Source organism: Lethenteron reissneri, chromosome 27 (assembly GCF_015708825.2).
Source record: "Lethenteron reissneri isolate LAM-NWPU_2019-01 chromosome 27, ASM1570882v1, whole genome shotgun sequence".
Taxonomy (NCBI): Eukaryota; Metazoa; Chordata; class Hyperoartia; order Petromyzontiformes; family Petromyzontidae; genus Lethenteron; species Lethenteron reissneri.
In genome coordinates, this window is record NC_083805.1 from 16,488,408 (window position 1) to 16,506,083 (window position 17,676).

General features: G+C 50.5%; 1 protein-coding gene across 1 annotated transcript in view; it reads left to right on the forward strand.

Moving 5' to 3' along the window:
- The window catches only part of LOC133348464 (uncharacterized), a 65,850-nt gene that overhangs the window by 2,974 nt on the left and 45,200 nt on the right, over window positions 1–17,676 (forward strand). The window contains exons 3-4 of the mRNA XM_061561279.1: window positions 8,639–8,767; window positions 13,328–13,724. Of these exons, the coding sequence (XP_061417263.1) occupies window positions 8,639–8,767; window positions 13,328–13,724 (526 nt within the window). The remainder of the gene's footprint in view (window positions 1–8,638; window positions 8,768–13,327; window positions 13,725–17,676) is intronic.

A 17,676-nucleotide genomic window follows, 5' to 3' on the forward strand; every position in this document is an offset into this window, starting at 1 on the left:
GGCCACCGTCTTTGTTCGATGGTTAGCCACAGGGTGCTGTTGCGAGCATGACCAGAGTTGGCGTGACGATGGTTTACACTCTTTGACGAGATCAGCAAGATGTTGTGGTTCATTTGTGGCAAGCAGAATGGAACACGCTCGGTGGAGATATAGCTTTCCTAAAGAAGCTGTGGAAAATAGATACTTGCGCCAAGCTTCAAATAGCTAACGATAAAAACAATACCAACATTAGAAGATGTTTCGCAGTGAGTGGGAATCCTCACGAGTCCGGAAAAAATGAGTATGTGGAGACAGCATTCGTACAAGTACAGCATACAATCTTCACTTATGACCCTTGGGCTACACCCATTTCAAACCTTGAAAACAGCCTGCCTCAGCTGCGTTCGTAAACCGTACCGCGATGTGCTCGAGCATATTTGCAAAAGACGATAGAGTAGCACAAAAATGGAGCATAAACGAAAAAAAATCACGTGAATGTCAAACTTCTTTCGCGCCGTACGTTAGCCAACCGTGGCCAATCGGAGGTGTATAATCAGCCCCAGATTCAATTGGAACGGGGACAAATACCTGGTGATAATTCAATCCAGAAATACAGGCGTGTGTGTGTGCGTGTGTGAAACGCAGTGCAGAAACACACCGTCAAAGAATAGAACGTGAACCCTTGTTTGTGGATACTCTGGTTCTTTCGGTAAAGTCACGTAGGTATAAAATAAAATAGATCACGACGTTTCGGGCGCAACACAAGCGTCCGTCATCAGATGCTGTAAATCCCGGGCACACGGACTTGAAAGTGCGATGGTTTTTAAAAGGCCGGAGGGACCTCCGGTGCTGAGGCATCGATGGACATGGGTGGCCACTGCGCCCCACCCAGCCGCCACGACTGCCGATGGACGTTCCAACACCAACTTGGAGGTCACCCGGCAGAGGTCATCTGTGAGCCGTGCAACTCTTGATGGATGGGTGCTCCTCGACTGATATTTCTGAACCTGCACAAAACCACTGAACCGCCGAGCATTTTTCTCGCGATCCACCCTCCAGTCAAAACGTTGTCTCTTATTCCGTGACGAAAAACAAAATCGTCAGCAACGGTTTCCCCCTCGCGGATCGCGGATCGCTTCCCGCGGCCTTGTGGAGACGTCCAATTTCTGTGGTAGGACGGTGGCATCGCGACCGCCTTCAGCTAACATCCGTCGGCGGTGTTGGTGATCGTGTCATTGGGGCGACGCGACCGCTTTGGCCGTCACTGTAAATGTTACGCAGCGATTCGTAGGCACGGAGCGGATGGCGATGCCCTCGCATCCTTCCGCCGTTAGCTGCCGATTTTTAAAACTACACGTATTCCTAAAAATGCAATTCTCGTGACTTAAATCGAATTGTTGTTTCCTTCTTTAAATGTTCTGCGTGACGGCAAGACCGTTGAGCCACCGTGTGCGCTCTTAACATCCCACGCTGCCGCACGCGGATGAACTGGCGCGCAAGTTTCCATCGATCATTAAACCCCTGGCACTCGGCAAGGGGGAGGGAGCGACGCGTGCACGCGGGTGACTTCCTGCAGCCCGTGGTGTGACGAGGAACGGGGGTGATGCACCAGCTCCACTCGTGCACTTCCTGTGCGGCGATGAGCGGCGCGCGGCGGGCGGTGACTCAGGCTCCAGCTGTTTTGTGACTTTGCTGTTTTATTGCTCGCGGATTTCAGGTTCAGGGTTCACCTTGGGACGCAGCATTGCCGAGGCAATCGGCCGCCCTCTTTTCTCCGCGTTACTCCGGATGAGCGGTTTCCACCGATACAGGTGTGCGTGTCCACCCGGCCGATCCACGTCCACCGCTATTATCGATCAGCACGGTTGGCGACGTACGGTGCGAAGGAAGTTCTACATTCATACAAAGATGCTCCGTCCGGATGAGTGTGGCGCTGCTTTTATCGCGCTGTGCACGAGACGGAAGGATTGCATGCACCCCGTGGGTGTGTCGCTTTGTTACAGCTCTCGAAAGCAAATACTCTTCATGCCATCTTGAGATGCACCGCTTATCTGTGGCATGTGTTCCGTAAATACATCTGTGCGTGTTTTTTATGTTAAGGCTGTAAAGCTCGGGAAACGTGTTTTGTTTAACGTGTGCATTCGGGTGCCACTCAATAAGCACGTGGAAAAGTGACGTTTCGGGTTTTCTGGGATCACTACCCGCCTCTCAGTTTGCTAGTTTTGGTCTAAGGGTCACCTCAAAATGGCATTGTCATCCATTCACATTTCCAGGTTGCTTTGATCCACTCCTCTCTCTCTCTCTCACCGTAGCCCAGGGGTCGGTAGCCTGCGGCTCAGGAGCCACACGCGTGGCTCTTTAAGGATTGCTGCTTCGTGGCGACGTTATACTGGTAGGAACCTCCTGGTTACACCAGCCCACAGGGGATTATTGTGTCCGTCCGTCCGTCATGCAGGTAGGGGCTGGGTGGGGCTGCGTGGGGAGGGTGGGGAGGGGCTGGGTGGGGAGGGGCTGAGTGGGGAAGGTGGGACTGGGTGGGGGGTGGGCTGGGTGGGGAGGGGATGGTCACCCCGTGGTGCCCTTATAAAACTCAACGTTTAACCTACTCACGCCGGCTTGTGCCCGCCCTCATAGTCGGGCATATTTGCGGAATACACCACGCCGCCGTTGACCCTGGCCATTGACCGAGCAACCCAACGTTCCTACCAGCTCCCTCCGCAGGAATGTGTTTTATGAAGGACCCAGCATCTCGTATTCACATTGCATTGCGGCTCTTGAATTATTGAGTTTGTTACCGAATTCTAAAAACACGGCTCCTCTTGTTCTTCTGGTTACTGACCCCTGCCCTATACCAATGACTTGGAGCACCCAGTGAATATCGGGGATTTGTGTTATACGTTTTCTTTCAGCCCCAGATTCATTTCGAATGTTTAAACAAGAACAAAAAACACCTGGTGATAATTCAATCCAGAAATACAGGTGTGTGTATGTGAGACGCAGCGAAGAAACACACTGTCAGAGAACAACGTAAACCCTTGTTGAGGACTGAATGGGATTGTTTCTAAAAGGCCGAAGAGCCTCCGGTGTTGAGGCAACGATGTACATTGGTGGCCACTGCGCTCCATCAGCTGTCACGACGCGGCTTCTGATGGAGGTTCCAACACCATCGTAGAGGTCACCAGGAAGAGCAGGTCTTGGAGCAGTGCCGGATTATCCTAGTTGCAAAAGTAGCTACATGTGTAGTAGTAGCTACGGGTCCCGCACTTTCAAGGGCCCCGCGCAAAATGCTTTCAAGCTATCAATTCTGGTTAAATGATGCTGCACTTGCTGTATTGCTATAGTACTATACTTCCTTAAACTTTTATGAACGACTGGGTGTATAAGGTTAGCGAGTTGTCGTTTTATCTGGCTGTATAGCAAATGAAAAAATACAATTACTTTACTATGCAAGTAAAAAAATACGTGTTTTAATATTTGTGTTTTTTATTTAGGGCCCCTTTAGAACATATGCTACAGGCTCCGCACTCGCTTAATCCGGCACTGCCTTGGAGGGCATCTGTCTGCTGCGCAACTCTTGGGCGACCTGCAATCGGAGCTCCATTTTACCTTTCTGGGCCAGCACACCAGTCCACCTTCACCACCCAATTTTTTGTCGGTCAACCGTGCAGTTAAAACGATATCTGGTATTTCGTGACAACAAACAGAAATCGTCTGCAACAGTTTTTTTGCGGGCAACTTCCCACGGCCCGAAAGAAACCAATGACGATTCATTCCGGGATTGTATCTAAACTCGCAGTGGCTTCGGTTTGAACAGCAAACGAAATAAAACCGGGAGGCGTGCATTTGAAAATAACAACCCCGAATTAAGTGGCACCCTCGTGCGGCACGTAGGTTTTAGTTTTGATGTGCAGCCACGCTTAATCGGCTTACTCAGCGTGTCACAGTGGGCCCTTTTGTTGAATTGGATGAGAGATCATTAGTTAAGGAGCTAAGCGGTGATTTCACCGTTTTGTCGACGGTAAAGCCCAACATTCCTCCCTCTGGCCAGACAGACAGGCACAGCCTCTTCCCCTCCTTAAAAATGTAATTGAACGAGTTTGCAGAGGCAACGACTTGATAGCAGTAGTGGGTCCCAAGCAGTGTCTGTTAGGAAACGAGGCATGCGATTTTGGGTTTGAACCCAGGGCCTCTTGCCAGGTCAAGCCAGATTCGGGGCATCGCGGTGGCGAGATGTTAACTCCCTCTCCTGGTATACAGGAGGTCGTGGCTTCGATTCTGACTCTGATGCTTGTTACATATTTGGAGTTTGCAAGTCTTTATCTTCCTGTGTTCGTGTGGATTTTTCTCTAGATCCTTCGGGGTTTCCCTTCCACATTTAGAAACATGCGATTAGAGTATGCAGCTGATATAAATGTTCACATGATAAGCCACTTCGTTGAGCTATCATTTGTGGGCAGATCGCTTCTAAAAATCAGCTGGCATAGCTGGTAAAATACAAAATAGTTTCAACGTTTTCGGATATTCGGCGAGTTTTGTGATCTCAGACCTGGCCACGAAAGTAAAACATTCAAACTCGCTTTGAACTTTAACTGAGGCCGGCTCTTGAGGATGCGTGCTGGAAATATTTGGAGGTTAGGCGCAAGATAATTATCCAACTAACTCGTCTGCTCGGCTCGAGAGAGAGCACGGGTCGCCAATCTGCGGCTCCGTAGCCGAATGGGGCTCTTCAAGGACTGATTCGTGCAGTTATTCACATGTTCTTTCGGTAAAGTCACGTAGGTATTAAAGAAAATAAATCACGACGTTTCGGCCGCAACACAAGCATCCATCATCAGGTGGGAAAGCATGGTCTGCTGCTGAGGCAGACTGTTTGCGCCCGGAACGTCGTGATTTATTTTATTTAGTTTTATACCTGCGTGACTTTACCGAAAGAACCAAAGATTATGGATTCCTGCAGTCACGAAAGCTTCAAATCAAGATTATTCACATTTGTTGTGGCTCTTAAAATATAGACATTTTTGTTGTTTTGTTACCGAATTCGAGAGAGAAAAAAATATCTTGTTTTGGTTGCTGACCTTGGGGACGAGGTGTGTTTGTGTGTCTGAGAGCGAGAGCACTGCAGGAGGGTATTAAAAGGGTCCGTGATGCCACTTCTGGTGTGTGTGTGTGTGGATGTCCTGCACTATTTGGCTGTGCCGTCGTAGGAATATTTAGACAGGGCATCGTCGAATGTCCACGTGGTTGTTTTGAACCCTTTAAAAGTGCCTTCCAGTGCGGTGTTTAAGTTGTGAAAGTCACAGCTCACGATTCCATCGTTAGCTGTGACAGGATGCCGCCGGGCATCGCTGTAGACAAATCGCCTAGCCTCTCAGTCGGCAGGTTACAGGTTTGCCTCCTGGTGAGGGGTTAACCCCCCCTACTCGGCTCATCCCTTTGAGAAGTCAGCACCGCTCGAAGGGGAGTCAGGGCTGGCTTTGCTGTCGATCTACCTCTCAAGACAGCGTTCAGAATCCCACACGGAGCCTCCGATTATCGCGGTTGGCTATGTACGGTGCAGAAGAAGTCCAACACCACGTACACTGAGGCGCGGGCTGGGCCAGAGGGCAAATTCCCGGTGGTCCGGTCCGTTCCCAGGGTCGGTGGGTGGCCGGGCTGTGTGGGGGAATTGCAAATGTGATCAGAGTAACAAAAACATGTTTTTATTATTTTATCTTTGGGGCTGCAGAATGTGTGTGTGTGACTTAATGAAACAACTGAGAGCGTAAATAAGCGAATGAAGGGTAACACATTGTCGGTTACAACATTTTGGTGAAAAAAATATTTTATATAAAACGAATGTGAAATTTTATATCATTTATAAAATATTTAATTTTACGTACATTTATTGTTTAGCTCTAATGTGTTACGCTTCATTGCTTATTGACGCTCTCAGTTGGCATTACGTCCACCACCATATTCGGCAGCCCCAAAGATTCTTCCTCATCGCGGCCACCCAGCTGTGCTTTTTGGACCAACATCACACCAACACGTCACACCAACATCACACCAACATTACACCAACATCGCACCAACACATCGTACCAACATCACACCAACACATCACACCAACATCACACCAACACATCACACCAACACATCACACCAACACATCACACCAACATCACACCAACATCACACCAACATCACACCTACACATCACACCAACATCACACCAACATCACACCTACACATCACCTACACATCACACCAACATCACACCAACATCGCACCAACACATCACACCAACATCACACCAACACATCACACCAACATCACACCAACACATCACACAAACATCACACCAACATCACACCAACACATCACACCAACACATCACACAAACATCACACCAACACATCACACCAATAAAACACCAACATCGCACCAACATCGCACCAACATCGCACCAACACGTCACACCAACATCGCACCAACATCACACCAACATCGCACCAACACGTCGTGACATCGCAACATCACGCTAATAACACTCCCATGATAGAGGTTTGTGGGTAAGAGCACGTCAATATAAATGTCGTTAAGCCCGCCAAGCACCCGGACACAGACAATTAGTCGTAAGGTTTGTCACGTAAACAAAACGTGGCCAATTCGTGACTAGCACAGCACACCGGTGCGTCGGAGAGTAAACCCACAACGTTTACACTTGCCTCTACAGTCTGTTAAGGCTATAGGGGGATCTTTGTCCTTGTCACCTGCAGCGTGGTGAACATGTGTACTGTTGCAGCATTTCCACTTTAGAACGAATGCCCACTGAAAAGCACTGATCTTGTGTTTAAAAAAACACGACAAGGTCCAGTTACAGGTTTTGTGCTTTTTTAATTCTCAGTGGTTTGGCACCGTTTTGAGATCTAAAACCCCGATTTGCTGTGGTAATCCATTCCATGGATTCCCACCCATGTTTCCACTTTTGGTGGATCCCTTGACGATCCTGCCAAGTCTGTCCCATGATCTGAGATGTGAATCCTATAGAGTATACAGGTAGTCCCCGACTTACGATGGAGATGCGTTACGACGACCCCATCGTAAGTCGAAAATATCGTAAATCGAAGATGGCCTAGCCTGCCCAGGAGTCTTCAAGAATGGTGATATTTTAGCAAAACAGAGCAATTTACAGTACCGTACTGTATAAACTATATACTGTATGTATTTATTAATTGCAATACATGCTTTTTTCACTAAAATTGGGCTTTGAAACACAAAAAACACAAAAAAGATACACGCGCCAACACCGTGGCAACTTAGCTCATTCGACCGCTGGTGAGAGTGAGAGGCATCACCACACAAGGCGGGAGATGCGTACAGAACATCCCGGCAGCGTCCCAACGAACAGCATCGTACCTCGTGCGCCGCTGCGTTTGCCTGCCGCGCGAAATGTGAAATATTTTACAATTTTGTCGTATCGATATCGCCATCGTAAGATCGAAATACCGTCAGTCGGACCATCGTTAGTCGGGGACTACCTGTATCTGTACGTTGAGTTCAGCCACCGCCACGGCAGGAGACAACGCCGCTCTCTCCGCCTCTTGCCTCGCACTCCTCCACCGTGGAATCGCCTCTCCCATCGTCGTCTCCCCTTCACGAGCTCCTGTAACAACGTCACTACGTCCTCTATCTTCTTAGAATGGAAATAATAAAATATTAAAAATAAAACATAATAAAATAATTCTCACGACGTTTCGGCCACATGTTTTATTTTTATTATTTTATTCTTTCCATTATTTCCATTCTACGTGACTTTACCGAAAGAACCAAGGAGATGAATCCCTGCAGTCACGAAAGCTTTACATCGAAATACGTCCTCTATGTTGAACTTCTTTTGCACCATACGTAGCCAACCGCGCTAACCGAAGGTGCGGTCGCAGGGCAACAAACTAAACACAAGAAGCAGTTCTAAAGAAATGAGTTTCCAATCGAGATGATTTAAAGCTCTCAGTGGCTCCCTCAAATCGGAAAGAAGAGCGTTCCAGACGGCCGCAGAAGTGCATGTTGAACGCATGCGCGATGCAGTGACCTTGCTACATTCAAGGAGCGTATTAACTCTCAACCTATTGCGCCCTTAGTGAGTGCTCTTTGTTGCTGGCCGCTTGGCGTCTTGGGGTCTTCGACCGGGATCCGCCACTAATTCCTGACCCGCGAGTTGGGACGGACGAGTTCGCGCCCGTGGCAAGCTCGCACCTGCGCGGCGGGAGAGGGGAGTTGATCTGTTAAAATATTGATTGTTTTAGCAGACAAGGCCCACTTTTTCAGAAGCGAACCTGGCTACACCACAAATGATTGCTCAACGAAGTGGCTGTTGTCAAAATGTACAGTAGCCAAATATGTGGAGGACCCGGAGAAAAATGCACGCGACAACGGGGAGCACACACAAACTCCAAACATACAGCAGCAGGCGTCAGGATCAGGGATCAGGATCGAACCCACGACCTCCTGCGGACCAGGCGAGGCAGTGAACACTCCACCATCGCGGTCCCCTTGCGGGCTACATTAACATAACGCGTTCCACCGTGCAGCCAATGGGAGCGCAGGCTCGCGCGGGTGGGGGGTGGGGCTGCCTCGCGCCCACACCTGAGCCCAGGTGAGCGGTGCTCGGTGGACTTAGCCCCCCCCGCCCCCCCCCGCGGGGTGCGGGGAGGGGCTGCCGGGCTGTGCGCGCTGCGTTGCGAGGCGCGTGTAGCCGCAGTCGGGAGCACACGGTGGGCAGGCATGGCCGAGAAGATGGACAAGGCAGGTGTGTAGTCGCTGCGGTGCCCTCTCCCCTGGCCGTGTCTGCGCGTGTCGTTGGTTGGCTGCAGGGTTTTTGTGGTGTTGCTCGTGTCGTTGATTGTGAAGATTCGGCCACGGTTCCTATGATCACTGTTACATTGCTTTCATGGCTTTATTTTGGTGATTTTGAAAACGTTTTTTTTTTGGTTTGGCCATGTTTGTTTGTTGTAGTACGGAGTTAGACTGATGGCTTTAATCTAAGTTGTCTTGTGGTTGTTGTTGTTTGACTTGCATTCCACTGGGATTTGTGCACCCAACGTTGGTGTACGGTGCTTTTTTCTGGAATATTTTGCTGTCTTTTACTGGATTTTCTGTTTGCACTTAGTCACTTTAAGATGTTTTCTTGTTCATGTTTTTGTTTTTTCCTTTGTTGCGGTTGCACCCGATTCAAGAGCCGAATGGCTCACAGGGCTCTACCTAATACATGAAACTGAAGCTGTTTTTATATGGTGGGGGAGCGGTGGTGCAGCGGTTAGCGCTTCTGCGCCACGAACCCGGCGGCCCGAGTTCGATTCGCGCTCGCGGTCAACACCCAGTGACGATTATTTGGGCCGGTCCTGGGCCTCCCCTAGGTCGGCTCAGCCTCAAATGAGTACCCCGTGCGGTGTGTGAACATTGCCACGAGGGAGACGAAAAGCGGTCGGGCGTGGTGCTGGCCCACCCACCCCCTCGCGTTCCGTTCTGGCCTTCATAGGTGCTGCTCGCTAACAGCACTTGCCCCAAAAGTCTGTTGCGCCTATACGGGGGATCTTTGTATGGACATTAAACTTCTTTTGCACCGTATGTAGTGCGGTGGAAGGCCTACCAACTAAACGCAAAAATACAGTTCCAAAGAAACAAGTTTTCAATCTAGATTTTAAAAAATGCGTGAGCACGTCAGTGCGCTCTCCGTTGGCTGTTTAGAGCAGTGGATAGTCCACATTCCTTTGGCGAATCGAGAGTATATAGGACACATCGCTGCTGCCCGTCGATAGAAAAAAAGTGGTACTGATTTTTTTAAGCCCTCGGGGGACGACAGGCAGATCCGCCTGAGTAACGAGGAGGCTGTAACGGCATCAGTGAGGGTTGGCGTAACCCATCATCACTCCAGGGTGCGATACAACTAGGCACCAGATAGTAAGCCGTATCAACTTAGACTTCGCGGGAAGGCGAAATTCTTCTAAAATCTAAATGAACAGATCGGTGGAGTGGCTGAGACAAGCGGACAACAACAAGGGATGTCCGATTCTGCTGCTGCTGCTACCGTTAAAGCCACTCACGCATGGCACTCGGGCAGCGCGCGTGCCCCAGAACAGCTGATGAGAGACGAAACTCGCTCCGTTGGAGTGGAGACCAAGATGAGTCGACAGAGAGAGAGACAGCGGAAGAGACGGTGTCATCAGAGATCGGAGGCTGTCACTGAGTCACGGGAGAGCCGGGGTGGTGGGGTTGTAACTACATTATCAGTGGCGTAGTAACTACATTATCAGTGGTGTAGTAACTACATTATCAGTGGTGTAGTGACTACATTATCAGTGGTGTAGTGACTACATTATCAGTGGTGTAGTGACTACATTATCAGTGGCGTAGTAACTACATTATCAGTGGTGTAGTAACTACATTATCAGTGGTGTAGTAACTACATTATCAGTGGCGTAGTAACTACATTATCAGTGGTGTAGTAACTACATTATCAGTGGTGTAGTGACTACATTATCAGTGGTGTAGTAACTACATTATCAGTGGTGTAGTAACTACATTATCAATGGTGTAGTAACTACATTATCAGTGGTGTAGTAACTACATTATCAGTGGTGTAGTAACTACATTATCAATGGTGTAGTAACTACATTATCAGTGGTGTAGTAACTACATTATCAGTGGTGTAGTAACTACATTATCAGTGGTGTAGTAACTACATTATCAGTGGTGTAGTAACTACATTATCAATGGTGTAGTAACTACATTATCAGTGGTGTAGTAACTGCATTATCAGTGGTGTAGTAACTGTATTATCAGTGGTGTAGTAACTACATTATCAGTGGTGTAGTAACTGCATTATCAGTGGTGTAGTAACTACATCATCAGTGGTGTAGTAACTACATTACCAGTGGCGTAGTAACTACACTATCAGCTCAGGAAGGCCCCAACGTTGTGATTTTTCTCGCACGGTCGCACCCAGAGGCTATTAGATATCGCGGCCTCCGCTTGCCCAAATCACATCGTCGTTATGCTCACGGTCTCGAACATTTAACGCTGTCGGGGGAATTTTCATGAAAACATTTTTTAAAATTTAAGTTATTTTACCGCTGTTTAACACATTTCATGGTAGCTGTCAAGGGGGCCCCAACTTGTAGCTTTGACCACCGGGGATGGGACGGTGGCAAGGCACCCTCTGCCACCCTCGATGGGTGCGCTACCAGTGGACATCCATTGGCGGTTGTGTTGAGGAATGACTCGGTCCCCGCACCAAGCACGTGGAATGTCCGCGCCTGCCTCGGGAACAACAACGGACAGCGGCGAATCAACCCTCTAGAGCAGGGGCGGGGAACGTCCGGCCCGCGGGCCGTAGAAGGTGCGGGGAATCATTTGGTGTGGCCCTGCCAAGGCAACCGCAGGCGGGACTCGGGAGCAAACCTGGAAAAGCAGTTGCGAGTAGCAACATCATCAATACCATCTAACATCACACGCCTCACCATAGAGAAGCAGTTCCAGCCATCACATTAGGGGCGAGTTAATTAAATGTTTAACCAACTATAACAGGCTAATTGATAATTTTGTGTGGCCCGCGAACGATGTTATAAATATCCAAATGGCCCTTGGCAGAGAAAAGGTTCCCCACCGCTGCTCTAGAGCGTAGCGAACACAACCTCAAGGGGGAAAAAACCCACAAAACGGCATTCAAGTCGTGCACCGTTCCAGTGGCGCTGGCGGGTGAAAGCACGCGCCACGCCGCACCAGCTCCGCTCGCCATGCACGCGTGCGTGTGCGCTGGGGGGGGCTGCAAGATCGGAAACCCAACGTCAACTCGCTCGCCACGCGTACAACAGACGTGGACCTCTGAAGTGGAGGCAGGCATTTAGAGGGGCCAGGGGAAGGGAAGAAGGAAGAGTGGCGATGATTTGTCACCGTACAGCTCCACCGTCTCACCGTACAGCTCCACCATCTCAACGTATAGCTCCATCATCTCACCGTATAGCTCCACCGTCTCACCGTATAGCTCCACCGTCTCAACGTAGAACTCCACCGTCTCACCGTCTACCTCCACCGTCTCACCGTGTAGCTCCGTCTCACCGTACAGCTCCACCGTCTCACCGTACAGCTCCACCGTCTCAACGTAGAACTCCACCGTCTCACCGTCTACCTCCACCGTTTCACCGTGTAGCTCCGTCTCACCGTACAGCTCCACCGTCTCACCGTATAGCTCCACCGTCTCACCGTGTAGATCCACACGTCTCACCGTACAGCTCCACCGTCTCAACGTAGAACTCCACCGTCTCACCGTCTACCTCCACCGTTTCACCGTGTAGCTCCGTCTCACCGTACAGCTCCACCGTCTCACCGTATAGCTCCACCGTCTCACCGTGTAGCTCCACCGTCTCACCGTACAGCTCACCGTCTCACCGTAGAGCTCACCGTCTCACCGTCTCACCGTCTAGCTCCATCGCCTCAACTCGGGGTGCGTTGCGCGGACGCGAGAACCACTTCGCGCTGCGGGCAACGGACGCTGATGTTATAAAACTAATTAACTCCAATCCTATCCCTTACCCTATCCCAAACACCAACCCAATCCACACCCCAAACCAAACCTTAATCCCAGTTCTAAATCTGACCCCAATGCTATACCTTAACCTATCCCAAACAACAACCCAAAATATATCATCCAACCAAAGCCTATTCCCAAACCCTAAATTCTAATCCTATACGTGCACAGCACAGGGGAGTTTGTGCGGTACGCACACAAATACTGTAATTATAATTAGTTTAAAATCTTAACTTTTTGTGTGACTGCGTGTGTCACTGCGTGTGCATTTTCTGGGGAGCTGTAGTGTAGCGGTGAGCATGCTTCGCTATGAAACCGGCGTCGCGAGTTCGATTCCCGCTCACGGCCAACATCAGTGGGAGAGATTTTATCTGAACCGGTCCTAGGCCTTCCCTGGGTTGACTCGGCCTTAAATGAGTACCTAGAGACAAAGGCGGCCGGACGTGGTGCTGGCCACCCACCACCCCCTCGTGTGCCGTGCCGACCTTCATAGCCGCTGCTCGCTAACAGCACTTGCCCCAACAGTCTGTTAAGGCTGCACGGGGGATCTTTGTCCCGCTTACTTCTGAGACCGACATCAGCACAATGCCCCAACGCACGTGGGACCTGGTCTCCATTTTGGTCACCTGTGCTCTGGGATTTCAAATTAATTCACATCCCTAGACACCACCAGGTGAGAGAGGCCGTGGAGATGCGCGCTCCCTTGTCGGTCGAACCGCACGGGCGAGTCGCTGCTCAAGTCTTCTGCGGCTACACGGGGGGATCTCTTTGTCTCCTCCGCAGACCGTTCCCTCACCGAGAGACTCATGGGCGCCTGCACCCTCCGCGGCTGAGCCGCAACCTCTCCCTGCGCCGGGAGAACTCGGCGGCGGCGGCGGCGGCGGCGTCACGCGGCCCCAAGACGACCGCCGGGGGGGCGGCTGGCGGAGCGCACACCATCGCACGCATCCCCCACGCAGGCGGCGACCAGAGGCGGCCGCACACCGCGTGCGAGCTCGAGCGGCTGGAGGAGCGGGAGGAAAAGCGGGCGGCGGCGGCGGGCATTGCCACCGGGAGGGCGGTGAGCGCCTGCGACGTGGCGGTGGCGGGGGGCACCCCGCTCGCGGAAGAGGGGGGCACCGCGACGACGTCCGGCGAGGCCGGGCGGCGGCCACCCCCGCCGTCGCCTCCCGAGAACAAGGCGAGTGAAATGCACCGCAGCAGCAGCACGGCGAGGGATATGGGAGCAAGGCCGGAGACATCCCTTCACAGGTGGCTAGGAGATGTGAGCTGCCTCGCCTGGTACGCAGGAGGTCGTGGGTTCAATCCCGACCCTGATGACGCCTGCTGCTGTATATTTGGAGTTTGCGTGTCTCTCTCATCATCACCGTGGTGGCTAGGAGATGTTAACGACCTCGCCTGGTACGCAGGAGGTCGTGGGTTCGATCCCGACCCTGATGACGCCTGCTGCTGTATATTTGGAGTTTGCGTGTCTCTTTCTCTCCCCGTGGTCACATGGATTTTTCTCCGGGTCCTCCGATTTTTCCTTCCACATTTCAAATTGACATCACTCGTTTAGAGTATTTGTCTACTGCTGTAAATCCACGTGATGATAAGTTAATTCGTTGAGCTATCATTTGTGCCCAGGCCCGCTTCTTTTTTGTTTCTATAGGCACAGAGATTGGTTGTCAAGCACTTTTCCATCTGGCTAGAGAACAGCTTACAAACATGTCATTGGCGCTGATGGAAATTCTCATCAACAGACACGAATCTTAATTGTTTAGTTTAATAGTTTTAGCGTGCCGCTCGTCCGTCACATTGGCCCGACATTTATTTTGATGGTGGCCTCGGGGCAAGAGGGGGGAAACCACAATGCAGTTCTTCAGGAACTACTAATGGGATTTGTTGTTGTTGCTGCTGCATGATACACCGAGGCTGAATGAATACTTATTGTCCATTGTTGAGTGCAGTCACTTGGCTCTCCACCACGGGAGTCACCGCTGGTCACCAGCCGTGATCCGTTGTCTCTGTTCGTTGCGCTATCCGTGGCGGCACGCTGGTGCAGCGGTAACACTTGCGGCTTCACAGCCGTGGCGTAGTAACGACATCATCAGCTCGGGGGGTGTGCAGCAATCGGTCAGGTGGGGCCCCCCAATATTTGACTTGTCACGCACGGTAGCACCCAGGCTGTTATATGTCGCGGACTTGTCTTGCCTAATCCACACCGTCGTTACGCTCACGGTCTCGAACATTGAACGCTGTCGGGGCGCTCCTCCGTCTTCGCAAAATTCAGCCACGACAGCTTCGTCGTACGGTGGTTGTCTAGGGTTAGGGTTAGGGTCCCCATGCTGGTTACGTGACTGCTTCACAGCAGCAGCAGCAACAGCCTGGGTTTGAATCGCGTCTCGGTCATGAATGATCTCCCCCTATTCTGCATTGGTTTTTTCCTCTCTGTTCTCCAATTGCCTCCGATGCATAAAAAAACAAACACCCACAACCCAACTGGCGTTGGCCTAAACATCCCCTAATTACTCAGCTGGGATTCCAACGCGGCCTCTTCACGCCCTCGAATGAGAATGTTGCAGCACGCTCCTGAGAAATGGTCTTGAGACTAACGAAGGGTTTGCTGTGTATACACGCGATGGAAAATAATAACTTGTCCACAGCGATGGTCACGGTTGGCTACCATTAGCACCGTTGGCTCCATACGGTGCGAAAGAAGTTCAGCATAATTATTTTTTATTTATTAAGATTGCATTAATTTGAAAATACTAAACATGAAAATACATTGCAACTGGAGTAATTAGAAATTTCGAGACTAATTTTGTGTTTTACTAAATACCTCTTCCCAGCACTGCATTTGAAGATTTACAGATCACCTGCACAGTAGTTCGTATCTAACTCTGCCCTTGAACCTGGTGGCCTCTGTCCTCCGATAATAATGTGTCCACGGTGCTATGATTTATGGCTGCGTTCGTCTGCGTTTACAAGTAACACGTACTGTACAGTATCTTTCAAAATACCCACGGCAGGCAGTAAGGTGACTCAGTGGTCGAGACGCTGAGATCCTGGGTTCAACTCCAGCCGCCTCTGATTAAACCGGCTTCTCAAAAGTAATGACTAGATTGTCTCAGCCTGGACACCAATGACTGCGCTATAATACACATCACGTTACATTTGCTCTTTCATTTAACCCGTTCACGTTCTGAGACGTCTGCAAGTTGCAGGACGGGTGTCCCGTTCACCGCTGGAACGCGCGAGTGGTTCAGCCTTCATTTTATTTAGAGAGGCGTAGTAGCGACATTGCTTTTAAAGACATTGTGCTCACAGCAGAGAACCGTAACGACACGACCGCACTCTATGATGGCTAGCGCCAAACTGTGCCAGACACCCTCCCGCATGGCCTTGTGGGAGCCTCGATACCGATAAAGTTATTTTGTTTTTCTTCCGGTTCCGTACAAATATGTACGTCACTGGAACGAGAACGGAATTGAAGACCAACTGATGATGTGCACGTCAAAGAAGCGGTCCTTAAAGAGCTGCAGGTTGCCAATCCTTGCCCATGGTAAATCCCACAATGCATTGCGTGGCCCACAGTAGGGACTGCGGTGTATGTATGTTGAACTTCTTTCGCACCGTACGGAGCCAACCGTGCTGGAAGGAAGTGCGGTGGAGCCAGGCACGGACAACCCGAGCTATTCTATCTAATTCGTCTTTTTTTTACTTCACCCGGTAAAGCCCACTCTGTGTGCATTGTAACGGAGGTGACGCGGCTCACATCGGAGTCACGCTCCCATCCTCTCGTGCACGCTCTCTCTCCCCTCCCAGCTCTCCCCCCTCTTTCTCCCACCCCCCTTCCTCCTCCTCTTCCTCCCCCGTCATACTTCTCAGATCACGTGGAGATTGGTTTTGATCACATCAGGGATGAGGATGATCATGGATTCAGATTTGTGTCTGTTGATGAGAATTTCCATCATTGCCAATCCCATGTTTGTAAGCTGTTCTAGCTAGATGGCAATGTGTTTGACAACCAATCTCTGTCCCTATAAAAACTAAAGTATGTTTATTTTACGAGGTAAGGCTCACTGAGCTATATAGCTATTTTTTAGGAGTGAACTGGCTATCACAAACGATAGCTCAACGAAGTGGCTTATCATGTGGAAATGTATCGCAGCCAAACACTCTAAATGCATGTCGATTCTAAATGTAGATGGATAAACTGGAGGACCCGGAGAAAATTCCACGTACCCACGGGGAGAACACACAAACTCCAAATATACAGCAGCAGGCGTCAAGGTCGGTATCGAACCCACGACCTCCTGTATACCAGGCGAGGTAGTCAACATCTCCTAGCCACCGTGATGATGATGAGAGAGAGACACGCTAACTCCAAATATACAGCAGGCGTCAGTGTCGGGATCGAACCCACGACCTCCTGTATACCAGGCGAGGTAGTCAACATCTCCTAGCCACATCAAGTGAGCCTCACTTCGCTGCTGAAAGATTCGCTCTCAGGAGGCCGCGCAGTCAATGGGATGTGTAAAAAAACAAATCATAACATTTCACGTTGAGAGACAAATACGCAAAGAAGGTGAAATGGCGACTTATTTATTTCGCTATCTGCCTGTAAGACAGCCAATTGACTCTTCGGTTAATCATTAACCCACTGGATGGAGGTGGCACCGCCCGGAGTTCACCTGGTTCTGTGTCAATCAGCCCAGACCAATGCTAAAGGTCCCGTGGTGACGCGGGTGTTGCTGTTGTCCAGGTGCGCGTGTGTGTTTGCACGCGCGTGATGGCATAGAGTTTCATACTTTATTATCAACATCAGCAGCAGCAGCAGGCATGATTTACCCGCTGCTGGATGAAGGCTTGCCCGAGGCATTGCCATCTTTCACGATTTTGCGATACCACATATAAGCCGACACTTATCCTGGGCCTAACCTCCCAGCCTCTCAGTCACGAGACGTGTCCACGTGCGGCGAACCCGATCCTATCGCTATCGCTGCTCAGATGCGATGCTCGTCACACACGGCACCCGCCACCTGCCGTCTACGGTACACGGGGCTCGTTGTCTTGAGGTCCACCTCCCGTCAGCACGGTTGGCTACGTACGGCGCGTAAGAAGTTTAACCGACTTACACACATACACAC